General features: G+C 36.7%; 1 protein-coding gene across 3 annotated transcripts; it reads right to left on the minus strand.

The window, feature by feature from the left end:
- Positions 1 to 422: 422 nt before the first annotated feature.
- LOC11408882 (serine/threonine-protein kinase EDR1) lies at positions 423 to 27,532 on the minus strand. 3 transcript variants are annotated; one of them, XM_013609809.3, is made up of 17 exons: positions 27,276 to 27,532; positions 25,116 to 25,520; positions 23,390 to 23,593; positions 22,817 to 23,005; positions 22,292 to 22,536; positions 21,029 to 21,136; positions 16,182 to 16,271; positions 15,349 to 15,444; positions 14,693 to 14,791; positions 12,838 to 12,958; positions 5,943 to 6,174; positions 4,942 to 5,065; positions 4,821 to 4,840; positions 4,235 to 4,391; positions 955 to 1,243; positions 792 to 864; positions 423 to 700 (listed from the first exon to the last, which is right to left on the minus strand). In XM_013609809.3, exons 2-17 carry the CDS (start codon positions 25,368 to 25,370, stop codon positions 618 to 620), a joined length of 2,385 nt encoding a protein of 794 aa, XP_013465263.1. In that variant the 5' UTR covers positions 25,371 to 25,520; positions 27,276 to 27,532; the 3' UTR covers positions 423 to 617. The 3 variants fall into 3 exon arrangements, with proteins under 3 accessions (XP_013465263.1, XP_003597130.2, XP_013465265.1); XM_003597082.4 differs by having other exon boundaries at positions 5,943 to 6,231; positions 27,276 to 27,531; XM_013609811.3 differs by lacking the exon at positions 21,029 to 21,136 and having other exon boundaries at positions 5,943 to 6,231; positions 27,276 to 27,531.
- Between the last annotated feature and the right edge of the window lie 217 nt (positions 27,533 to 27,749).

Below are 27,749 nucleotides of genomic sequence, written 5' to 3' on the forward strand. Positions count from 1 at the left end.
TATGAGCTTTTCATGTTTTTTTTCTCTCAATGAAATGTAAAATCTAAGGTGTAACTGCGGTTGGATTATTACCCGATGGCAGAGAGCGACATGAGTACAGCAATTAGGGTCAGTTCGTGTTAGTTTCTTTGAAGATGCTTTAAATAGGCGTGAAATAAATGACTGATGTGTGATACTCTCATTCACGAAACATAGAAGCAAAATAAAATGTGCATAAAAATAAAATAAAAATACGTCTGGGCGTAGAACTTGATACCAATATCATGCAAGACCATGGAGTTATCCCATGATACTAACTTGATACCTACTTTTCTATCTGTATACGAGATCGTGTCCAATTTTGAAGTTGAGCTAAATCATGCTACTTTCAATCAGAAATATATTTTAGTTTTTTTCTCTGCTCGGCAAATATGCAAGATGTATTGGATTCATCCTTATTTCATTGCCTCAAATAGTGAAAAATTTGCAACACGGGTAAGACAAGAAGAGCATCATTAATTTATATTTTGAAATGTTCTGAGAACAAAATTTACAGTAGTCCACAATTTCAGCCGATAGATTACAGAATGTAACAACTCTACCCGAAGTTTTCTATGTACAAAAGATAGAAGATTGTGTCAACACAATGAATACTCCATGTCCACCAAACGAGAGAGAATCTCATCACAACTTGGCCGTTCATGTGCGTCTGCCCAACAATCTGTGAACAGAAATGAAAAAATAAATGATAAAGTTGAACCGGATGGGTCTAAGTTGTCATCAAAATGTGATAAAAGAACTGTAGTGTGGACCTGAAATTAGCCTGCCTAGTGGGCCTTCAGGAATCTCCATTCTGGAACCCTCATGAGCAACAGAATAAACCACCTGATCAGAAGAAATAATTATAGTTTATTCAATGAAACACAATAGAAATAGAAAACATTGGAAAATGAATAGATTAACAGTTGAATATACCCTCTCAGGTGGTACGCCTTCCCATGGTCTGTTCAAGGTGCACAGCTCCCACATTATCACCCCAAGGCTAAAGATATCACATTTTTCATCGAATGGTTCATTTCGGATGAGTTCAGGAGCCATCCATTCTGGAGTTCCAGCTGACGAAGAATCTCTGATTGGAGGATCTAACATTATTCTTGAAAGCCCAAAATCACAGATTTTCACAGTCCAATGCTTGTTCACTAGACAATTTGCACTTTTCAAATCACGGTGAACAATCTTCATACGGTGTATGCACATCAAACCCCTGCACATAACCAAGGTGTTCAGATCAATGTTGACATCAAATGTAAACAATTGAGTGATTAAAATTTGAATAAGGTAACACCTCAACCAAATTCTGATTAAAAAGAGGTAATAGATTAAATTAGTTGACACCAGTGGTCTAGCAAAACATAATTTCAATTAAACAAATATTGGCTTGACTAAAATGGTGGATCATCTGACATTTGATTACATATGCTGATGTATAAGTAAATCCCAAAGCTTCTTATTGTCAGTAAATCCAAGCAATTTGGAAAGGGGAAAAAAAACATACGAGCATCTTAATCCAATTGAAATCATAGTTATAATTATTCTATTCACAATTTGAATATCATGATAGGCTACAATTCGACAAGAGTCAAGACAGTGCTTCCTATAATGTGATGACAAAACAGACTGATATCATGTGATGAATTGTACTGTTTTAAGATTTGGGTGAGGCCTAACACAATCCTTACAAAACTGGCTTAAAACTGGCTTGTAAGATGAGGACTACCCACCACTTATAAACACATTTCTGGACCATATTTTATCAAATGTGAGACTCTTAACACACAACCCTCGTGTCCAGGACAAGACATCTGGAGCGTGACCCGAGTGCCCAATAGAGGGTAGCCCAATGGATCTTGGATAGGCTCTAATACCAACTTCAAATTTGGGTTATGAGAACAGAGCTCATACTAATGTTGCTGCATATACAAAAGCAAATAGGCTAAATATCCTGGTGTTGGCATTCAACTTCAGGTTACTGTGTCCTAATTGGAGAGAATCTTGTTTCTAAAAAACACGAAACAAGGTGATGTTGCTAGATCTAGTGTAGAAGTTGAATATCTAGTTATGGCCATTAGTGCTTGTGAACTCATCCAATGTGGTACTCTTAACACGATGTATGCATGAATCAATATGGTTCATATATGTATACTGATTAAGTAGTACAATGCAATGGTTTGTTAATTTTTAAATTATTCTTCTAAACATTCTCATAGACACTAAAAGTCATATATAAGTTGAAATTGTTATATTAAAATAAACTTCATGACTACTACTGAATACACCTTCTTAATTATTCCGTTGCTCTATTTTCATTTTTCTAAAACAGAAGATTCCACATTGATGTAATCACAAACTCTTTAAGCGTGTGGAAGGAGTCTTATAAAAAAAAATGTGCACTTCTAAATAATACCAGTTCCACACTTGTATTTGATTTTGAGCCATCAAGGATTGATATTTACAACTAATTTCCTATGATGCCTTATTGAAGGAGGAGCTTGCAATTGATTTGGAAATATGTGAGCTATTTTAGGTATAGGATTAGTAATTAAAATTTGGAAGCTCACAGTCCTTGTAGGTATCCAGCATTGATTTCTATAGTTATTTTTAGGAATTACTTTATAAGTCATAAATGGTCATTTATTTCTTTTAGTTTTAAATTTCAATTTGAATTACTGAGGGTTTATTGAGTCAAATAGAGCTAGAGCTCTAATATATATTGTAATTTGCTATTATGAAATGAATGTTGAATTTTAATTGAGTTAAAAATAGAGAGCTTATCGGCATTGTCATGGCGCTCATGCCGGCTTATCGACCGGGGCATTCATAGCCGGTTGTGGTGTCCTCCCGACATATCAATCGGAAACCTACCCTGATTGTATTTGCGACGCCTTCACCCCTTCCACCATCAACGACACCTTATTTGGTTCTGACAGCTCGAAGGATCACATTGCACATAAAGGCAGCACATAGTTACTTGTTTACGCCAATGTAGTCAGGAACGAGTTTCTACGTAGGTTCGATCGGCCGGTGAAGGGACGTAAAGTCGGGGAACGTAACACGGTTCGTAAGAACCCACTCAAGGGCAAAATTGTAATTTCCTATACACGCGCACACAATCATATACATATATAATATAAAAAGAAAAAAATAACATAGAAATCATAAGTATATCAAACTTAATTAATAAGTCATAATCATCAAAGTACTCAAAATAAGTCATAAGTCATAAGTACTCAAAATACAAGTTCATAAGTAACAACAAAAAGAAACTACCAAGTTCAAAATAAGTTTCTAAATGGACAAACCATAGAAACTAGACTACCCATCTAAGTTTAAGATATCATTCATTCCCATGCCAGGAGGAAATTCTTGATAAGGGTATGGAAAGAAAACACGAAAACAGAGTAATAGGTGAGGGTAGAGAGAGAACGACGGCGAGAAATTCGCCGGAAAAGAGAAGTGGCCGCCATTCACGTTTAGGGTTTGGCTGAGGAAGAAACAGAAGAATGAAAATTTTCTGGGTTTTATCTTTTATATAAAACCGGGTTATATTTTGACCCGACCCGGTCCGTTAAGCCCAAATCACTTAAGCTAAGCCCAGCACGTTTTAAACTTACGTTCCTGTATCAGGAACTCGTTCTTGACTGTGAAGATGCAAAAAACGAACCCAGGTAAGAACGAGGCACGTTTTTGTGTGGGAGGCACGTAGGAGCGGACGATCCTACGTGCTGGGACTCGTTCCTGTCTACCTTGGTTTACGCTACATACACATTATTTGGCTATACGTTGCTCTATCTACGTAACTTATATGACATAAAACTCGAGGTTTCATTTTGAGCCTTATGGTAAAGTGTTTTGTTAACTACTACTAAGAAGTAATTAACTTAAGCATTACATCATTTATCTGATAGATTTCAAGCTATGTTGCATTGTGTCACTAATCCTTACATGTTACATTTGTTGCAATTTACAGTTCACAATTTGAACCAGGATATGTTTTTAAAATTATTCGGAAAAGGAAGAAAGTAGGTCATGGAACGCAGACAATAACGGTTGTTTCTCATGTGAAATTGAATGGACAGGGAACTTAGGAGATTGATTGGAAGGCAATGAAGCAGTAAAATACGTGCAATAACTGTTTAGCATAAATGCCAATGAAGAGATAGGATTATGAAAAGGTATGCATAATCGTAGTACTTACCTGCATATGTCACGCAACATCTTTAGTCGTCTCCGCCAACTGAGCCTTTTCTTCTGACCGCTCAAATGTATCAGGTAATACAATGATCCCATCTCCATATATTCTGTGACCATAGATAAACGTGGAGGCTTTGTGCATGCACCAAGAAATAAGATGACTGCATACAATTTCAGCACTAAATAAATAACACATAAACTGAAAGGAAATATGCTGCATGATATATTCATCTAACCTAGCTTACATAATCTTACTTTTTTATCAGTAAAGATGATTTTACTAAAGACAACAACTCAGAGGCCATTATATTAAGGGTAAAATGCTAACAAGTTCCCTTAGGGCACTTATTAAGGATTCAAAAGAGGAAATAATTTATAAATTTTATGTATAAAAAGTTTCTTTTTGAAGTTTCAATGTGTTAAATACACAATTTCCAAGAAAAAGTTTCTTATTTGGACTTCTAAACAAGTCCCCAAGGACACTTGATAGCATTTCCCTTATATTAATTACTACATGTATAAAACATATATGCAAGATCAAAGTGAAATCCGAAACTATAGAAGTAAATAGTTAAAATGTTGGAGAATACCATTAGGATGTCGGAGTCGGCTGGATGAAAACAAGAACACAAGTTCAAAAAGAAAAGAGTGTCAGAACATGTTGAACACAACAGAAAAAGGTTAACAAACTGCATATTAACAACCAAATACCTCAGAATAGATATTTCATTGCAGAAATCTTCCATGTTTTCAGCGGTTAAATCTTGCTCTAGAAAAACCTTGATTGCAACATCTGTGCCATTCCATATGCCACGGAAGACTTCTCCAAAGAAGCCTGAAAAGAAAAATCACATAAATGGTCAAGCAATGGTTAACTATCGCATCACATTACTACATCATCCCTCAAGAAAAAAATCTTGAATTAGCAATTGGCCATTTACCATAAACCCACCAAAATGATAACATATATTTTTTAAAAGCTGAATAGCTGTTCTGCTTAGAATTGCACATGGCACAAATATATACTCCAACTAATAACTAAACTACTTTCTAAAAATGCAAATCACCTCAAGATATTCCCCTTTTGTATCTCTTTGAAACGTAACTTGAACATGAATATTCTTACTCACGATGAAAAGGTTTGTACAAGTATTTTATACATGAGAGATGTAATCTAAGTAGGAATGAGATCCTATCATGAACCTAAAGGATACTAACAAATCTTATTAGAATCAATATCAACATTTCAGCAATGTAAAATAACAGTTTAAAGCTAACTTTAAGGGTCTGTTTGGTTGAAGGTTTTTGAAGGGGAGGGGAAGTAATATTTTTAATTTGATATGTTTGGTTCAATTTTTAGAAGGGGAGCGGAGCAAAACCCCTCTTAAGCTCATTTATTGCTTCCCCCGAAATTGGAGTTTTTTTGGTGGGGAGGGAAGGTGTGCAATTAACATCCTTATTACATTGTCAGACCTGACACATAAATGTATATAGGTTTGTCTCAATCTAGCATGCAAATGTTGAAATTCACCCCCATCCGAATGTTGGTGTCATGTGGTTTCACCTGAAACTGTGATTCAAAATCATCTCTACAATTCAACAGCAAATGTTAAACTACCAAAAATTTAGCGACACATGCTATGAACATTATATCTAGTCACACTATGTGCAAATTACTTCTCATTATGATAACTGTGAGAATTAAAAGTTACCGATCCCGACACGAGTTCCAACAGTTAATTCTGAGAAGTCAATATTCCATGCTTCATATGCCAATAAAGGTTTGCCATTGAACATTTGAGATTCAAGTACTTTATTCCAGGTCGACTCCATTTCATCATTAACTCCGTATCTTGATAGCTCGCTTCTCTCAGAAGCTTGACTTCTATAGTCATGTGGTGAAGATGGTAATGACATTGCCTTTTGTGATGTTACTTGGTCACGCTGAAAAGAATATAAGGTGGACCTTTCATCATGACCATCAAGATGGAAATTTGACGCCTGCCATTGCAGAATAAGAATCACATGTAACATGAAAGATATTTAAATTAACTGCAAAAAGGAAATCACCCTATTCTGAAACAAAAGGGCAAAGACTTCATGTTTTAAAAGAGTATCGAATTCAATTTTTCATTGACCACAATAATAATCAATAATGATTAACAAACATAATTCACAAGACACCAACTTCAATACAACCATGAATTATAATCGAGCTGGGTTTGGAAAACCACATACCAACCTCATGCACAACACACTAGCACACAAAAAATGCAAGTTTAAAATTAACTTGTCTCAACTTCTGGATTATACCAAAACTATTTAAATTCCTAGAGTTAGTAAGTGTTAGTAAGTGTTGCGAAAAAAGAGAAACAAAAGGCATATCATGAAATCCATCTCCAATTACAAAACGATGGATATTCTATATATACCAAGACTTACTGTTATCCAAAGATTACTGTTATTATCCTATTACATAATAATATACAACACATAATAAACCCATAATTACCCTAAACACCTAGAGGATATTGGTAGTATGTCAGAATTTAAATCCATTTTACTCTCCTATAAATCCCAATGTTAAGTTCTCTCTGGTCAAGGGGAGCCATTTACGGATCAAGGATGGTATTAAAAACTAGTCGGTAGGTTATAATATCATACTATCACTCATACATATACTGTTTTTGATTCAGCAGTGATTCAATTTCATTCCTGTGATAGTCACTGGGATGCAAATGCTCGTAATTTGAGATATGTTAAAGGATATCCAGGTCAAGGTTTATATGAAAATGGAGGTCTTCCCCAAGTGATTGGTTACTCAGTTGTTGATCTCCCTCTGATGAACAATCTACCTCAGGGTACCATATTTTTTATCTAGTGTTGAGGATGAGTGGCGTGCGGTGGCCTTGGTGGTATCTGGATCAAGCAACTAATTCATGAGTTGAAATTTATAGAGGTCGTTTAAATGAAATTCTTTTCAGACTAATATTGAAGAAAAAGGTATTCAAGACTAATATTGCTTCTGACCTGATTTTCATGAGAGGACCACAAATATTGAAGAAAAAGGTATTTAAGACTAATATTAAACACATAATCAAATCATAAATACCAATTTACACTATTTCAAAAGGTAAGTGTTACTTCATTTGAATTATAGTTACAAGGTGTGATTTATCGTTTGTTATGTTTCTTAGGTTAGGTTTTACTACAAGAATTTGGGTTGGGGTTAACTCAATCCTACAAAACTGACTTGTAAGGTGGGGACTACCCTCACTTATAAACTTATGTTCAAGCATTATCTCATCCAAGGTGAGACTCTTAACACACACACCTCACGCCCAGGACTGGACATATGGAGTGTGAACCGGTATTGGTAATCTGATAACAGGTGGCCCAGTGGATCTTTGATACCGATTTGGGATGGGCTTAACTCGATCTCTAAAAAACCGACTTGTAAGGTGAGAACTACCACCACTTGTAAACTTAAGTGAAAGTCTTCTCTCATCCGATGTAGGACTCTTTACATAACCTATAAATCCCCCTCACAAATTTAGTATTAATGCAGAGTTTCAATCCTTATAGAACAGGTATTATTTTTTCAATCTTGAAGGATAAATTACAAAATGTCTATAAAAATGACTCTAATGCAAGGTAGTCAAAATCGCGATCCAACTCGTAGGATCGTACGACTGTGATCTGGTAGACGCGGTAAGGACCGCCGCGGAAAATTGTGAATCGTGAGTGTCGGCCGTTTCTGTTCATGCAGCACAGAGTTGTTGTTTGTGTGTCGGATTTACAACCCGGTTTCTTAAAACGATGTTGTTATTACTAAATCCTTAAAAAAAACACGTGAAAGGCACATGCGGTCTATTGTTTTGTTATACACTGAGGTCTCCTTTTTTATGTTTTTTGGCCTTTTGTTTTTTTGTTATACGCTGAGGTATTTTTTTTTTTTCTTTTTTTTTTTTGTTCCACGCTATTTTCTACTTATACATGTTGCTTTCTTTTTTGTTGTCAATAATTAATAACCAATAATGTGATTTAAAAAGTCCATACACATAAACACAATATTATTAATAATAAAAGAAATTTTTATGTTATATTATTTTTTATTTAATAAAGTGTTTTAAAAGAAAATAATTTATTTTTCTTATCAAGTAATTAAGGTGTTTTGAAGTGTTTTTTCACCTATATATATATATACTAAATCTCAACCTCAACCTGATGCCTCTATGCTTTCACCCTCTGTTCAGAACACCACTGGCTCTGATTTTTCCAATCAGTTTGGATCCTCACGTGGTAGAGGAGGCCGTGGCAGAGGTGGTCGTTTTACTAATGTTCAATGCCAAGTCTGCTTTAAATTTGGACATCCTGCTTTCTCATGCTAGCACAGGTTTAATCAGCAGTTTCAGGTCCCTATTCCTCCCAATTTTCAAGGCTCAATGCCTGCTGCTGGTGATCCCTATCATGCTTACAACTCTGGCATGTCTCCATATGGACCTACTCACTCTGGATATGGTGTTTCACCTACTGGTTATGGTGTTAATATGGCCTACAATCCTTTTCAGCAATGGCAGAGACCACCAGCTCCTCAACAACAGAGACCTCCTTCCTTTCAGTATGGTTTACCTAGTGCTATGATCACTAATGCTCCATCAACAAGTGGCTCCTCTAATGCCTCTACTACATGGTTTCCTGATTTTGTAGCTTCCTTCCATGTGACTGGTGATGCAAGGAACATTCAGGAACACTTAGCTTTTGATGGACCTGAGCAAATTTTCATTGGGAATGGCCAAGGTTTGGACATACATTCTTCTGGTTCTAGTGTGTTTACCTCACCTATTAAACCACAAACTACACTGACACTTAATCATCTTTTACAAGTTCCTACAATAACCAAAAATCTAATTAGTGTCAGTCAATTTGCTAGGGATAACTCTGTCTTTTTTGAGTTCCATGCTGATCATTGTGTTGTCAAATCCCAGGCCACTAAAGAGGTTCTTCCGCATGGCAAAGTGGGTTCTGATGGTCTCTATACTTTTCCAAGTGTTTCTCTCCAATCTGCTAAGTCTTCAATGTCTTTACCTCTTTCAAATAATGTATCATGTATCTGTTTGCACTCTTAATACTAGTTCTAGCACTTGTAATAATCAGTCCTCCTTTACTACACAATATTTGAGGCATTTAAGGTTAGGACATCCTAATATTCACACACTCTACAGCACTGTAATATGTCCATTATCAATAAAGAAAAAGATGTATCCAATTTTTGTACTGCTTGTTGCATAGGTAAGGCTCATAGGTTACACCCACCATCTTCTGAAACTACATATAATCATCCTCTACAACTTGTTTTTAGTGACCTATGGGGTCCCTCTCCCACTGTTTCCTCTCTATGATACAATTATTATATCACTTTTGTTGATGCATTTTCTAGATATACTTGGATTTATCTCTTAAAAACCAAATTTGATGCTTTTCTTATTTTTAAACAATTCAAAGCTATGGCTGAACTTCAACTAGGTTGGTGAGTATAGGAATTACTCATAGACTCATTTGTCCTCGCACTCACCATCAAAATGGTGTTGTGGAAAGAAAACACAGGCACATAGTTGAGCTTGATCTCACTCTCCTTACTCAAGCCTCTTTACCTTTGACCTATTGGGACCATGCCTTTCTTACTTCTGTTTACCTTATTAACAGACTTCCTACTTCATCTCTTCAATTTAAAATCCCTCATCAAGTCTTATTTCACCAACAACCTGATTATAATTTCCTAAAAGTCTTTGGTTGTGCTTGTTTCCCTTTACTTAGACCTTATAATGCTCATAAACTTGACTTCAGATCTCATGAGTGCATTTTTTTGGGTTATTCTCCTTCTCATAAAGGTTACAAGTGCTTGTCTCCTAGTGGTCGTATTTTTGTATCCAAGGATGTTCTTTTTAATGAGTCAAGGTTCCCTTATCCTCTATTGTTCACCACTACTCCCTATGACCCTCTAAATCCTATCAAGGATGTTTCTTTATCATCTTTACCCGTAGACACCAGTACTATCAGTACATCTACATCAACTTTACCTACATCAACTTTACCCAACTCACCTACTCCCACTATCTTGTCCCCTGCATCTACATCAATTTCTCCTTCTGCAGAGTCCTCCCAATCTCCTATTATCTCTCAATCTGCCTCTGAGTCTTCCTCTAGTTCCTCTTTCACTACTGCCCCTCCTGTCAACCCAACACCCTAAGCAAACTAGATCCAAATCGGGTATTGTTCTTCCTCGTCTCAATCCCACCCTTTAACTTATACACACTGAACCTAAGAATGTAAAACAAGCTCTGGCAGATCCCCAATGGAATGCTGCTATGAAGGAAGAATTTAATGCCCTTCAGAACAATCATACTTGGTCACTTGTGCCCCTTCCACCCAACAGAAAAGCTATTGGTTGTAAATGGGTGTTTAGGATAAAAGAAAATTCCGATGGTAACAAGTATAAAGCACGCTTAGTTGCTAAAGGCTTTCATCAACTTCAAGGATTTGACTTTAATGAAACTTTCTCTCCTGTTGTGAAGCCTGTAACTATCAGAATTATTCTTACTCTTGCTATCTCATACAAGTGGCCACTTCAACAGCTGGATGTTAATAATGCCTTCTTAAATGGCATCCTTGAGGAAGAAGTGTATATGCAACAGCCTCAGCTTTTGAAAGCAGTGACACAATTAGTTTGCAAGCTTCATAAGGCTCTCTATGGCCTCAAGCAAGCTCCTAGACAATGGTTTGACCAGTTAACAACTGCTCTAATTCAGTTTGGGTTTAAGGCTAGTAAGTGTGATCCCTCACTATTTACCTATGCTAAACAAAAACAAGTGGTTTATCTTCTTGTGTATGTTGATGATATTATCATCACATGCAGTTCTTCTGATCTTGTTAACACTTTGGTTCACAAACTGGACTCCGTTTTTAGCCTAAAACATCTTGGCTCTCTAAGCTACTTTCTTGGAATTGAGGTCAAACACCTTGATGATCACTCTTTACTTCTTACTCAAAGTAAATATATCAAGGATCTGCTTTCAAAAACTAACATGCTTGAACGTAATCCCATAAATACTCCTATGATGTCCAGCTGCAAGCTATCTAGACAGGGTTCAGATACTTTTCATGACATCTCTTTGTACATATCAGTGGTTGGTTCCCTGCAGTATGCCACCATTACCAGACCAGAGATTGCATACTCAGTCAACAAAGTATGCCAGTTCATGTCTCAACCTCTAGAATCTCACTAGGTTGTTGTTAAAAGGATACTCAGATACCTCAAAGGTACTCTCAACTATGGTCTGAAGCTGTTCCCTGCCCCTATTCATAAACCTCTCCCTCTCCAAGTGTTTGGTGATGCTGACTGGGCAGCAGACCCTGATGACAGAAGATCTACTTCTGGTGCTGCTATTTTCTTTGGTCCAAATCTTATCTCCTTGTGGTCTAGAAAACAACCAGTTGTTGCAAGATCCAGCACTGAAGCTGAATATAGGTCTCTTGCTCAAGCAACTGCTGATGTACTTTGGATTCAGACTTTACTGCAAGAACTCACAGTTCCCTTCACTTCTCCTACCATTTTTTGTGATAACCAATCAGCAGTTTTGCTGCACACAATCTTATCCTTCATACCAGGACCAAGCATATGGAGATAGATCTTTTCTTTGTTAGGGAGAAGGTTTTAGCTAAACAACGCTCTGTTGTTCACATTCCTGGCAAAGATATTTCTCTTTCTACTCCTTCAAACTTTATATATGGCATCATTAATCACCAAATCAATGCCATAAATCCTTCAAATGGCCCTGAAATCAATCAGATTGAAATCAGTCTTTCAAGTACTGTTCACACACTGAAGTTTGTAACTTATCAATTGGCAGATGTCATCAGGAGATTCGGGACTATCACGAATCCAAACAATAGGTCAAAGGTATAGTTTATGTTGGAAACCATGCCTTCATTGCAGTCCGTCCCTAATTGCAGTATTTAGGTTGCCTTCATTGCAGCCTCAAACACCTTAGGAATGGATTTAGTCCCACATTGCCTATAGATATGGCCTATGTAGTGCTTACAAAGTTTGGGCAGCCCTCAGCCCGTCATCTAACAAGCCGGTTTTGTAGGGATGAGTTAGGCCCAATATAAAACCTAAGATGGCATCAGTGCCAATCCTAGATCCTTTGTTGGGCTTCCTGCATCATCCAGGCTTCAGGCTCATTGGGACCGAGCGTGAGGGTGTGTGTTGGAAATTCCACATTCATTGCAGCCCGTCTCTAACCGCCTAATTGCGGCATTTGGGTTGCCTTCATTGCAGTCTCCAACACTTCCATTGTGTTCAGTGTGAAGAGGTGGATTTAGTCCCTTGTTGCCTAGAGAAATGGCATGCCTAGTGCTTATAAAGTTTGGGCAGCCCTTGCCTTACAAGCCGGTTTTGCAGGATTGAGATAGGCCCGACCCAAATTCTAAGAGTTTAGAGACAAGATAAAAGAAATGGTTGATAAGATGATGAAGATTCACAGGCAGAGAAAAAAGACTTCAATAAAAGCATGCTTCACTGTTAGCAAAATAGAGAAGACGTACATTTTTATGAAGATCTGCATCACTACTTCTATTGCTCGGATAATGGGAGAATGAGTTATCATCCCCTCGTTCTCTTATAAGACGATTTTGCTTTAGTGTTTCATTCATTGCACGTACAGCCCTACAATGAATAGATCCAGAGTTACAGTATTTGAAATACTTAAATTCAATTACACAAATATACAATACATAACTAATACAGCAAATAACCATGCACGTTAATGCAACTGACATAAGTATGTATTATAATTTACAATCATGCACTTGCATTAGATATTTAGCATAAAGCAATATAAAATAGCAGCCTCTGCTCATGATAACCTATCGAATTAGTTCATTTGGAAGTTGAGCTGAATTACAATCTAAGATAAACTGATCATGCAATCATGACCCAAAGCATTTCGATTTTGAATAAGTGTTAATAGAAAATGTGGAAGGGTGCATGGCACAAGATTAAGGAATGGTGCATGGCACAAGAATAAGGAATCTTCTAAAAACAGAGATGAAATAAAGAAAAACAAATACAAACATTCTTTTCACATCAGGTAAGGAAAACTCTTGCAATGAGCTTTTAGCTTAATTAACACTGACCTACCTGGGTGTGACAATAATATTAAATACTTGATACTCTACTAGGTCACCTATCTCCCTCCCCTATGACCTACCCAGGAGGTGCTTGCACATCCAATGTACTAAAACAAGTCTGTTCCATATAAATCGGGAGATAAATATTTGTGGCTAAAATTTCTTGTATTGCATTCAAGCCAAATGCATCGCACACATCACAAAAAGCAAGCACCAAAGTGCCTTGGTTGAAACAGATAAGAAAGGGCAGCTCAGTCCAATAGGGACCATATCACCCCCAACACAAAAACTGGACGGGTCTATGGAGGACAGATGTACTATGCAACCATACCCCAAAAGTAGAGAGACAGAACAGTGAACAAAACCTGTCTGTCACAAGCAAGCAGCAGCATCATTGCACAAAGTCTCCACTTTTAACGGGGCAAGTTTAAACATTTGGATTTACAAGGAACTTCATTTACCAAAGAACAGAAAGAAAAACAAACAAAAAAAAAAAACCACAAATGAACAACATATGACTGCTAGGAACACTCACTTTAACAATCTCTTTTCAACACTATAATTGGGTGAAATTCATGTGGGTACCACAATTTTGGGAATAGGGCCAACATAAAGTGGTGGGACCCGCATGATTTCATCCGATAATAGTGAATCTTGGAAATTGAGTTTTAAATTGAATGTTCCAAGCAATACTCATGAATGATACCTAACTTCAAATGTCATAATACATTATGTTTGCTCATATGATATGTTTGATCCAGCCTCCAAGTGGCCAGAATCTTATGAACCTACCTGATAAATACAAATAAATAGTCCTAAGTCTCCCGACCTAAGCATCTGCATGAGAGCCAACAGAATCTTTTTTTATATATACTGATCAATAAGATTCAGCGAGTAACAGTCTGAAATTACTAGCAGAATATGTTGTTAACCCAACAAAAAAACTCAATTGACTAAAAGAGAAAAGGAAAACAAAACTCTTAAGCTTGAAGGTAAGTTTTTGATAAATCAAAAGTTGATCAACTAGATATTACAAAGAGCACATTTAGTTAACAGAATGATCCAGGGAAATTATCACCTTTAACACATCAAGGAACTGGCATGAGCATGCAAATGTCCAAATAAAAAATAATGTAGAATACAACTACCTAAAAAAATGAAAAAGCAGTGATTTACTAACATTCCAAAGACCACACAATGCAAACCAAGTACAACACACTCCACAAAGAAGCAAGTACAAGCCCAGAAGCATTAAGGAACAACAAACAACCTTACGATATCATCCCCAATCTCTGGCGTAATGCTGATGCTTCTTCGTCGTATCCTACGAGCTTCTGATGAGGATGCACCATCTGATCTATAGCTGGATCTGAGAAATGGATGAACACCTCATAAATCATCTAATTAAATAATGAGATATAAAGGAAAAAGGACAAAAATATGGTGTACATTATTCCACAAATGCCTATAGCAGACAATATTTATATTCCTTAAAATCCCATCCAATTTAACAAATCTATTGGAAGAGGAAAGGAACACTCACGTCAAGAAACATAAATATGAAAACATCATCTCAAAGCAACAACTTGAACAACAAATCTCTATGAGCAGAGAAAAATAAGTCTAGAGTGATGATAATTAAGATGATTACAATTTACGTCTATCTTTTTTATACTTTTGTTTACTTCTTTAGCTTTAGGCCTTGTCAGCTTTGATAGCAGCGCTTAGACTTGAGCTGATACACACTAAATGTGAGGATATTAAAGATTAATACACAAGTTTTTAAGCAAGATTCTTTCAACTTTACTATATTTTGTGGCATCTAGAAAAAATGCATATGATGCGGACAAAAACATGCAAGGCCTTATAAACTATATAGACATAATAGGGTATAAGAAAATATTAAGGGACCCTTAAAGTAAAAACCTTGATGTAGCCTGGTCATCAGCAAAATCTCTAAATTCTGTCCTATCACCACTAAGCATGGACCGTGCACGTGCTCGAAATGATGGGTGTTCTGGACTGCAAAACCAGAAATATTTCAAACATAAGATGACAGACCATGAATATTTCAATTGTTAAGTTTATGCATACAATTCAGAGGTCGTTTAAATACCCTTGCCTCTATGTGCAAAAAGATAACATGTACATGGAAAAATTAGGAAGACAATTGCCATGTGGTAACTAGAAATATTTGGGGGCAAAGCTACACTGAAGAGAGAAAGTAAGGGTATTATCAACCCTTTGGTGAGTCACGATCATGATGCCTATTAAATCAAATTAATGGTACACAGTGTATGCACCTTTACTTGCTTAGTTTAAGATAAACTCCTTTTATAGAAGGCTTACCCAAATTTGTGAAAAACAAAGAACTCACAATAAATTTAAATTGTTATGTATGACTTGGAGATCGTTTAGATATCATTGCCACTGAGTTCAAAAAATGATAACAGAAATCAGAGTTCATAAAATGATAACATAAACAGAAATCAGTTAAAAAGAAAAAAGTGACGTGTCCTAGCATCAATTTAAGTGTCAATATCTACAGCTATGCCCTCTAGTGTCATACACCCTAGGCTCGACCCATCAACAGTATAAAACTTCATGTACGAGAGAGAGAGAGAGAGAGAGAGAGAGGGAAAAAGGAATTATGAAAACAAAAATATGCATACGCATCATTCCAAAACATGACTGAACCTAAACCGAACATAGGCCTACCGATCATTCCAAAACTAAAAATAAAAGGAATTAAGAATAACCTTGAACTAGCAGTCCTCTGTTCAGCAATGGCCTTTCTCCGACTACGGCGACCAAATGCAGTTGCAATATTGGGTTCACTATGAGACAAACTGAGATAATTGACAGAATCAGTTAACAAGAAAGAGTTGGTACAGTGCATGTCTTAGATATTCTAGTCAAACAAAGTTTCACAATTAAATAAAAAAATTGACACTAACAAAAGTGAAACTATAAGTGAATACATATTCTAATGAGATGAAAACAAAGGGGAAAAGAGCATGAAACATATCAGGATATGCAATGGAAAGTATTGTTAGAATAATTAATCAAGTACTTAGTGGAGATATTGAAAAGTTGTGACTATTTAGTTTTAACTCCACTAGTCATTGTATTGGTTATCTCACAGATGCAGCGCGCGAAGCTGGAACGGAGAATCTTGCTTACACTGAATGGGAAGAACAAGATTCGAAGAACAAGATTCATTGCTCTGCACCTGGATTCTTTCAACGATTTCGCCTTCGCTACTTTCGCGATTCGTTCTCATTCGCCACTTAGGGCAGGTTTGGGATGAGATCCATAATTACTGCTTCACGCAGATGAAGACGCGTTCGCGTAAACTTCGATCTGAACTTAGATCCATTAGGAAAGGTTCACGCACTGTCGCTGAATTCATTGCTCGAATTCGCGCAATTTCAGAGTCTCTTGCTTCAATTGGAGATCCAGTCTCTCACAGGGACCTAATTGAAGTTGTTCTTGAAGCACTTCCTGAGGAGTTTGACCCTATTGTTGCTAGTGTGAATGCGAAATCTGAGGTTGTTTCTTTAGATGAACTTAAATCTCAGCTTCTCACACAAGAATCTAGAAATGAGAAGTTCAAGAAAGCTGCTATAAGTGAACAAGAACCTGTTTCAGTTAATCTCACCGAAACTGCAAATTCAGAATCTCAATCTCATGGTCCTAATTCTCAAAACCACAATTATACTGATGGCACCGAAAAGAATCAGTTTCCTAACTCTAACCCTAATTTTGGAGGAAGAAATGGCCAATTCAGAGGACGTGGTGGCCGTTTTGGTGGAAGATCCAATGTTCAATGCCAAATATGTTCAAAAACTGGTCATGATGCAAGCTATTGTCACTACCGTTTCTCTGCCCCACAGTATGATTACTACAGTCCCTATGGCTCACCAGGAGGCTATGGTGCACCTCCAAATGTATGGATGCAGAACATGTCACGTCCTCAGCATTCTGGACAGTTTTTTAGGCCTCCCACTCAGGCTAGGAATCAGAGAGGTCAAGCTCCCCAAGCCTTCTTAACTGGCTCAGATCCACACAATTCATTCAACAATGCCTGGTACCCTGACTCAGGTGCTACTCATCATGTCACCATTGATGCATCCAACCTCATGGATTCCACGTCTCTTTCAGGTTCTGATCAGGTCCATATTGGAAATGGACAAGGTTTGGCTATTTCCTCTGTTGGTTCCTTACAATTTACTTCTCCTTTACATCCTCAAACTACTCTAAAACTGAATAATCTCCTTCTTGTTCCCTCTATAACCAAAAATCTTGTTAATGTGAGTCAGTTTGCTAAAGATAACAATGTTTACTTTGAGTTTCATCCTAATCATTGTTTTGTCAAATCTCAGGATTCTTCTAAGGTGCTTTTAAGAGGTATTCTAGGACATGATGGTCTCTATCAGTTTGAGCACACCAACTCATTCAAGACCACTGCTCCTGTCTCTCAAAATTCTAGTGTCAACACTGTTTGCAATAAAACTCCAGCACAAACTGATAATTCTGCCTCTTTTCATTTAGGTCCCCAACTGGTTTCAATTTCAATAATTTTCAATGTAATAATGTTGAACATTTACATAGTAGTTCAACATCTAGTTCTACTCAGTCTTTTCCTTCCATGTATGGTATCTGGCATTGCAGACTTGGACATCCTCATCATAAGGTGCTCCAAAGTATTATCCAACTTTGTAATATACAATTACCAAATAAGAGCTTGTCGGATTTTTGTACTGCTTGTTGTCATGGTAAGGTTCATAGACTGCCATCTTTTGCATCTCAAATGACATATACTAAACCTCTTGAATTAATTTTCTGTGATCTTTGGGGACCTGCACTAGTTGAATCCTCATGTGGATATACCTATTTTCTTACTTGTGTGGATGCTTATTCTAGATACACATGGATATATCCTCTGAAACTCAAATCTCACACACTTTCTACATTTCAGAATTTTAAAACCATGATTGAATTGCAGTTACATCACAAAATTACTTCTGTCCAAACTGACGGAGGTGGTGAGTTTTTACCTTTCACAAAATATCTCAATAGCCTTGGCATCACTCACAGATTCACTTGTCCACCCACTCACCATCAAAATGGCTCAGTTGAAAGGAAACATAGACATATGGTCTCACTCTTTTATCTCATGCACAAATGCCATTAAAGTTTTGGGACCATGCCTTTTTAACTGTAACTTACCTTATCAACAGGTTACCTACACCAGTTTTAGCAAATAAATCACCCTTTTTCTTACTTCACCTTCAATTTCCAGACTATAAATTCCTTAAAAGCTTTGGTTGTGCATGTTTTCCCTTTTTGAGACCCTATAACTCTCATAAGTTTGATTTTCATTCAAAGGAGTGTGTTTTCTTGGGATATTCCAACAGTCACAAAGGATATAAATGTTTAGATGTTTCAGGTAGAATTTTTATATCCAAAGATGTTGTGTTTAATGAGGTAAAATTCTCTTATCTTGACTTGTTTCCATCTCACCTACTCCCCAAACTTCTCATTATGAGTCTGTTCCTGCTACTCTCATATCAAACACCCCTCAGACTCCATCTATTAGTTCTCATCACTCCGAGTCCTCACACGGAAATAATGTGGTCCTAAATCCCACACCCATCACCATTCTATCTCCCTCTGCATCTCAAAATTCCTCACCTGAGTCATCTGCTAGTGTTACTAGCTCTCAGTCTATTAATTCTGAGTCTCCTCCTCCTGTTCCTCATAGAATTCATCCTCAAAACCGTCACACAATGAAAACCAGAGGTAAACATGGAATTGTGCAGCCAAGAATTAACCCTACACTCCTTTTGACTCATGTTGAGCCCACTACTTATAAAACTGCTCTTCTGGATCCTAAGTGGCATTTAGCAATGCAAGAAGAATATAATGCTTTACTTCATAATCAGACATGGTCTCTAGTATCTCTTCCTACAAACAAATTGGCCATTGGATGTAAATGGGTATTCAGGGTAAAAGAAAATCCAGATGGCAGTGTAAACAAGTATAAGGCACGTTTAGTGGCTAAGGGTTTTCATCAACAAGCAGGTTTTGACTACAATGAGACTTTTTCCCCTGTAGTCAAACCTGTTACAGTGAGGACAGTTCTGACACTTGCAGTTACTTATAACTGGACTCTTCAGCAGTTGGATGTGAACAATGCATTCCTAAATGGAGTGCTAACTGAGGAAGTCTACATGGTGCAGCCTCCTGGCTTTGAATCTTCTGACAAGAACCTTGTATGCAAACTACACAAGGCTCTCTATGGGTTAAAACAGGCTCCCAGAGCATGGTTTGAGAGATTGAAATCATCTTTACTTAGCTTTGGGTTTAAGTCAAGCAAATGTGATCCTTCTTTGTTTACTTTGCACACTCAAGCTCACTGCATTTTTATATTGGTTTATGTTGATGATATTATCATCACTGGAAACTCAAAACTGGCTATTCAAAATCTAGTTCATCAGCTCAAATTCTGAGTTCTCCCTTAAAGATTTGGGTATACTAGATTATTTTCTCAGCATAGAGGTGCATCACTCACCATCTGGCTCTTTACTTCTCTCTCAAACCAAATATATCAAGGACCTTCTTCAGAAAGCTAACATGATTAATGCTAATAGCATGCCCTCACCAATGGCATCTATCACAAAATTGTCTAAATTTGGTTCAAGTATTGTCTCAGATCCTACATTTTTCAGGTCAATTGTTGGTGCATTGCAATATGCAACCATAACAAGACCTGAAATATCCTACTCTGTGAACAAAGTTTGTCAGTTCTTATCAAATCCCCTTGAAGATCACTGGAAGGCAGTCAAGAGGATACTTAGATATCTGCAGGGCAATTTACACCATGGGTTAATGCTTACACCTGCCAGCTCTACTGAACCTATTGCAATCACCGGCTTTTGTGATGCTGATTGGGCTTCAGATCCTGATGACAGAAGAAGCACATAAGGAGCCTGCATATTTCTGGGCCCCAATCTAGTTTCCTGGTGGGCAAGGAAACAGACCCTTGTAGCTAGATCTAGTGCAGAGGCTGAATATAGAAGCCTTGCACAAGCTTCTGCTGAGATTATTTGGATCCAGTCTCTTCTCAATGAATTGCAAATTAAGAGTAAAATTCCTCATGTCTATTGTGATAATCTCAGTGCAGTTTCTCTTGCTCACAACCCAGTCCTGCACTCAAGAACCAAGCACATGGAATTGGATATTTTCTTTGTGAGAGAAAAGGTTATAAGGAAGGAACTGAATGTCTCGCATGTGCCTGCTCAAGACCAGTGGGCAGATGTCTTGACTAAGCCTCTGTCCACTGCCAGATTCCTTTATCTTAGAGACAAACCGAGGGTTTGTGACACCCTCCGTTTGAAGGGGGACTGTTAGAATAATTAATCAAGTACTTAGTGGAGATATTGAAAAGTTGTAACTATTTAGTTTTAACTCCACTAGTCATTGTATTGATTGTATTGATTAATCTTCCTTATTAATTAGGGGTTAACTAGGAGACTCCTACCTATATAAATGTACACTCTCACCGCATAATAAACATATTTTCAGTTCTAATAAGTATTACCTCAAACTGCTATTTGATCGTAACATCATATTTCTCAGGGAAAGGCTTGTTACATTTGAAGACACTTCAGATCTTCTATTGAACTGAAGGCTTTCCTCTTTCTCAGCACTGTAAGAGGGGACAAAGTAAACCAATACCAATCAATTGACAACTCTAGTAGCTGCAATAACAGCTATAATGATAGAAGCCTAATGGCTTTGTACCAATAATCTCACAATTCACTTCCTATCGAGAATACAGGAAGGTTATTGTTTATCTGATGTTCAGTGTAAGATCAACTTGACAATTGCATGGTAAATGTGTCATTAGAAATTGAAATCAAAAGTAGAAAGCAAAAGGATTTGTGAAACTTTTATGCATTATTCATAAGCTTGTCAAGGTAGTTTATGAAAATAAAGCTTAAGAAGATATAATTTTCTTTAGTGAGAATTTATGAATAAACAAAAGCTTATTTCTTTGCATAAGCTATTTTTCATAAGCTCAAAACGGGCCCTAAGTGGGGTCGGCTACATGGATCAAATCCAAACCGGCCATAAATTTCTATCATAAACCATGTTTCGGTCCAACTCATTAATTTGTAGCATAATGTCACATGCATCTACATTAATCAACAAGAGAGCTTGATTGCAGGAATAGAATAACTATGTTTTTTAGGAGGAATACTATGTTTTTTAGAAAGTTTGAGAGTAACAGAAATTGTATTAATTATTTCAATGAGTTACACTGTAAGGGGCTGTAGTATTTATACCTGAGTTAGTTAGGTAGTTACAACCCTGTAACTAACTCAGCGCATATTTAGGAAAATGGAACTAACTGCCTAACTGACTCTGAAGCTTCAATAGGAAGCAATTGCAATGAACTAAAAGCTAGTTGTTAGAAGAAGCTCTGATACCATGTTGAAACTAGAGAATTTGAGAGAAACAAGTTGTATTAATTGTTAAAATGAGTTACACTGTAAGGGACAGTAGTTTTTATACCTGAGTCAGTTAGTTACAACCCTCTAACTAACTCATGCATATTTAGGGAAACAGAACTAAGAGTCTAACTAACTCTGAAGTTTCTAGAGGAATCTAACTAACTCTGAAGCTTCTAGAGGAAGCCATTACAATGAACTTAAAGGTATCTGTTTTAAGACAACTCTAACAAACTACAACAGTATTGTACAATTGAACTTAGGGGGACAAAAATCGAACTGAAGAGGAACATAACTACAGTAAGCCGAAGCAACAATGTCAACAGTTTTCAAACCCGTTAGGAACTAACCTCTCTGAAACTCCAAACAGAGGACTGTTTGGTTCTAATGGCGAATCACAAGAATCATTTTCTGCTGAATCACTTTCTCCTGCTGCGGATATATGACTCATAAAAACTGCCTTGGTTGATTTTGGTAACAATTGACCCGGAAATCTCATAAGGTCAACCAGCATTTCCACTGAATTTAATTCAACTATCACAGACATATGCTTGTATGAATCTACACATTCGACAGCCCCGTCATTGGGCAAGCCCTGTTAAAGAAAATCATGGTACAACTTACAAGACATACTCTTGGAAAGTTATATAATAATGATGATGAACAAAATTGAACAACAACAACAAATAGCTCCCTTATCTGCCTAGGTGAAAAGAGAGAAGTAAACCAATAAACAAGATTAAAAAAATTCTAATAAATCTTTTGACAAACGCATAGTAAATATGTAACTATATTGAAACAATAGCAAACAAGCAGGCAAGAGTATGCTCAGTATTGCACAGAAATTAAGTCTACCAACAGAAATCAGAGCTTACCACCATGAGCCTGCTTTCAAGACCCACAGTATCAGCTAATACTTTAAATAAGATAGCTCGAGGACGACATGAACCGTGCTTTATTTGCCCCAGCATCTGAACACCACGATTCTCAAGAATATGAGAGGTTTCATCAAACGCAGCTTTTGCTGGACTTTCCACACTGGGTCGCTTATAAAAATCAGAAACCTGTCCAAAAATAGAGGTCAAAGTAAATGCAAATCATCTTTAAATTAGTTTAGAAAATAAACTATATAATAGATGGAGGCAATTAAAAGGTTATCATACAAATTATCTACCCCCTGTAATTCCCACCAACAGACTTGGCACTAATAATTACAATGAAATGATTTCTTCAAATCAAAATTGTAGCTGGCTAAACTCCGAAAGCAAAGAAATAACACAGCCCAGTCAAAAAAATCTAAAATAAAAATGTTCTGGAAAATTCTAATGCAATGACTATTTGGGAAATTATTTGACAGCATAATTAGTTAAATGCAGTATTAACAACAATCAGTTGGAATACTTGAACAAGAAACATGAGCTGCACAATAAAATATAGTAAATACATACCAATCCAGCTATCTTCTTAATTATTGCAGCTGGATTTGAATTTAATCCTTTAACTAATGCCACAATCAGTTGCTTCAACATGGATAGCTTTTTATCTTTCTCTACATCCACGAGAATGATATCAGCCCTATAACCCTCTCCACCCAAAGCATGAAGTTCATCCAAGCTAGGAATACTATCAAAAAGCTCCTTGAGTCTTGTCTCCTACACATTAGCAGAGATTAATTAGTGAAGATACAACAAGATGGAATAATCATTATAGTCACACATCAAGAGCCAGAACACTAGTCACCACCAACAAACTCAAACAACACATGATATGATCTATGAATGAGTTAGAGGTTATTGAACAGCATTGTAAAACTCTAGTAAAAATGGCTGGACAGCAGAAAAATCACTTTACAAACTAGATAAACTTAACAAAGCATGCTGAAATATGATCAACTTCCATCAAGAACCTTCATCTGATTGACAATGTCATTGTTATTGTGGCCCATATTCTCAAAAATTGCAGAATGATGCTTCCACAAAAAATATACTTTGTGACAAGAGCCAAATTCCAGAATATATATAATTTCTTGTTCGTTGGAAATTATGTTATCCTTAATAAACCAAGCACAAGACTAATTTTTAACAAGTCAAGCCTGAGCTTTTAGTTAAACTCGTTTAAATAAATGAGACAAGTCCAAGTCATTCATTTTTTTTCATTTAAGTACTCGGCTAGACTCGTTTACACTTTACAACCCCTATCTATATTCACAAAACCACTGTTCTTATAAGACTTATACACAGACGGGGGAAAATAACTTTGGTTTTTCTTAATTTGGTTAAAAATAATTGTGGAGTCTTGTTTTTACTATCAATATGGCCTAAGTGGTGCTTATAAAGTTTGGACAATCCCCGCCTTTCAAGTCAGTTTTATGAGGATGACTTAGGCTTAAAGCCCAATTCTAAGTTGTTGACAGAGTTCATCTTAATTATGCTATTAAACCAAGATTTCTATTACTCAACCTAAATTTGTTCATGCTCTAGATGTGCAATTCTGTGAGTGGAAGGGGGGTTGAGATCCCTGGTATTCCACGTGCATTAATACAAGCTTCAAATGTTTAGTCCTGAGCGTGGATGTGTAGAAAGTTTCCAATTGATTAGAGATATGACATAGACAATGGTTATAAGGTTTGAGCAATCCTCACCTTACAAGCCGGTTTCGTGGGGATGAGCTAGGCCTAAAGCCCAAATTCTAAGACGAATTGTTAAATAAAATAACTTCCAACTGGACCTAAGCACCATCTAATAGCTTAAGCGTTTAGGTGAGATGGCCCTTGACAAGTATTATTTATAGAGGACAAAGAAGATCCCTTTACGGTTTTGTCATTTTGACATTATAGCTAGTTTTGAAATAGTTGCTGGTGAGGCTGTGAGGGGTCTATGAACCCTCTCAGTTGTAGAAAAATATTTAAGTTATGTTAGAACATATTTAGATTAGCTTTAGATTGTTTCGGTATATATTATGAAATCAATTGAACATCTAATTGAGAAAGAAATCTAAGGAGGTGTTTCTTAACTTCGTTATAATTAGTGAGTTTGGGCTTTGTAATAGTAATACTAAACTAATACTTGGACCATCGGGTTAATCTTTGACACCAAATCGTAATGCACAGCACAATATTAATTTAAATAGACATTTGCACTGCAATAAGAAGGTAATATATAAATCAATCCTCACCGGAATGAGTGAATAAAAACCATTTGGTATTGGTTCTGAAAGCATTCCAGTGCGCCAGAGAATTTGTGATGCTCTCAGAGGCGACAAAACATCTTTGTCAGAGTGTCTAGGAGATTCGTTATTATTTACTGTCTGGTCTTGAGAATCTAAAGCGACAGATCCAAATTTTTCAACAAAATCCGAAGGCCACCATGATATGTTAGCATTTGATGGCCCTTGCTCTGTCGACCCTGCATCTTCTCGTGTCTCCTCCATGTTCTTATATATTTGGAATGACAAACCATTTCGCCACGCTTGTCAACCCATAAGAAACATATTCAAACTAAAGGAAGTTCTTAATGTACAAATTATTGAAAAATATATGCTTTAGTAGACCCAACTGTTTCAGGCTGGAGGCCATGTAACCTGCATAACAAAACAATAAGGTATTATAGCATATTGGAATGAAAAAACAAAACCAGCAATGTAAAGGGATGAAAATATTCAAAAAACATTAAATAATGTGAAACTGATGCCTTCACTACCTCCCAGTAAAATCACCCAAAAAAAATGAAAATATGTTAAAATTGTCCAAATCATTTGTACCACAAGTGTGAGTCTCTCTGTGCATTGTGCAAGTTGTTTCATTTCCAACATATCATATTCATTGGTATGCCACCTAATAACTCAGAATACTAAACCTGTATAGATGAAATTGGGGGCCTAACTCATCCTCACAAAACCGGATTGTAAGGCGAGGAGTGCCTCCTCTTTATAAACTCTTATCAAGAGTTCTATATAGCCGATGTGGGACTAAAGCCAACACAAGGCAACTAGGGGCAGATTGCAATAAAGGCAGGATTACCAACACACTCCCTCACGCTCGGAGCGGGATTTCCAACAAGATGTATTTAATCATCAGTCTCAAATGGAAATAGAGCTTTGTGTGAAATTAAAGCTCACTATCAAGACCTTCTATAGACCATTTCTGCTCAACACTTTCCCATTAATAACAAATGCACACAAAGGAATCATGGCAAAGAACCCCACATCAACGATGCGGCTATTGTGACACATACACTATGCACTATACACACATGAAGAAACTAGAATGCCAAGGTTAATGAGCAGAAACTTTTCTTTAATATTGGAGACGAGATGCGCAGAGTTATAATGTGTAACTACGAAATGCTCAAATGAAAAAACTATAATTGTGAATGACAAATAACTGACATTGACAACTTTGTGTTTAGTGTATTAATCCCTTATTCGTCTTCTTTCAAGTAACTTCATTTTGACTTGTAGTATATATTCGTCATCTTTCAAGTAACTTCATTTTGACTTGTAGTGTATTAATGCAATCGCCGATCATCAATTATCCTTACTCAAGGTCACGCTTACACTCTTCCAGTGAATAACTTTTCATTCCAGTCTTCATTTTGTTCAAATATTATCTCCCATTTACAATCTTCACCAGTCTTTAAATAGCAGAATTTGTATAGATTGTTATTGTTCCGTGATACGCTGTTCAGTGCAAACTATTGTGAAATAGCCGCTATATCGGCGCTGTAGCACAATTTGCGTAGCGGAATTTAAATAAATCGCTATTGTTCCGCGATACGCTATTTAGTACAAAATATTGTGAAATAGCACTAATTTGAATAAATCACTATTGTTCCACAATACACTATTTAGGACAAAATATTGTGAAATAGCCGCTATAACGGCGCCGTAGCACTATTGCGTAGCGAAATTTTCACAATCCACTATTCAATTAGTGTTAACGCAAATGTTAAAAACAGAAACTGCCTAATATAGAAGTATCCTCTAATAAATCATAACCTCTTCAGTTTGAAAGTAAAAATCATAACCTCTTTTGTTTCTTACAGTGCAAAATTCAATTCAATGACCTAAAACTGAAAAAAATCATAGTTCAACCACTTCAACAATCCTCATCCTAATTCCAATTCGATAACCGATAATTACATTACAAATTTGAATCAAACAAGAAAAAGACATATTCATATCACGCACGGATTCAACTGAATTGAACTCCATTTCACTCAAAATCATCAAAATGCGAATCAAAGAATCAATGTCGAGGGATATAGAACAATGCTTGAAGTGAAAATGCAAGAAAGAAGAAAGGCGAAAATAGAATGATCGGAGAAGTGAATTCACCGTGGTGCGGTAGTAGATCAAAGCATTTGAGTCGGAATCTGAGTTCGCGTCAAAAACCGTTTGAATCTGAATAGAAACCACCGTGGAAGAGAGAGAGAGAGAGAGAGAGAGAGTTTGTTTGTGTGTTGGGTTTTGTGGAATGAATGAAGGAAAGAATGAAGAGAGAAAGCGATGTGCGTTTTGAAGGGAGTGAGTGAGTGGGTTAGGTCACGTGCGCAGTGGGATCTTGATCTAGGGACCTCTCCCCGACAGCCAGCTAGCAAAAGGGTTGGCTCAACAACATCCACAACTTCTTACGCGGAAAATTCTTCCTCATTGGGGGAATTAGTCACTTTAGTCCTGACTGAAAAAAAAAAAAAAAAAAAAAAAATACTCGCTTTAGTCTCTAAATATAAAGAAAATTACAAAACAGTTCTTGAATGTAGACTTTGTTAGTCAATTTTAGGGACTAAAGTGACTAACGGAGTCTACATT

The sequence above is a fragment of the Medicago truncatula genome, chromosome 2 (assembly GCF_003473485.1).
Source record: "Medicago truncatula cultivar Jemalong A17 chromosome 2, MtrunA17r5.0-ANR, whole genome shotgun sequence".
NCBI classification, from domain to species: Eukaryota; Viridiplantae; Streptophyta; class Magnoliopsida; order Fabales; family Fabaceae; genus Medicago; species Medicago truncatula.

Bases quoted from the DNA above. Each gene is read 5' to 3' on its own strand.
- LOC11408882 (XM_003597082.4), bottom strand. From the start codon at position 25,370: ATGGAGGAGACACGAGAAGATGCAGGGTCGACAGAGCAAGGGCCATCA. The intron at 14,792-15,348 runs GTTTTTACTTTA...TCCATTTCTCAG, and splicing joins GATGACCAGGCTACATCAAG to ATCCAGCTATAGATCAGATG. The intron at 4,841-4,941 runs GTATTTGGTTGT...GTTTTCATCCAG, and splicing joins AATGAAATATCTATTCTGAG to CCGACTCCGACATCCTAATG.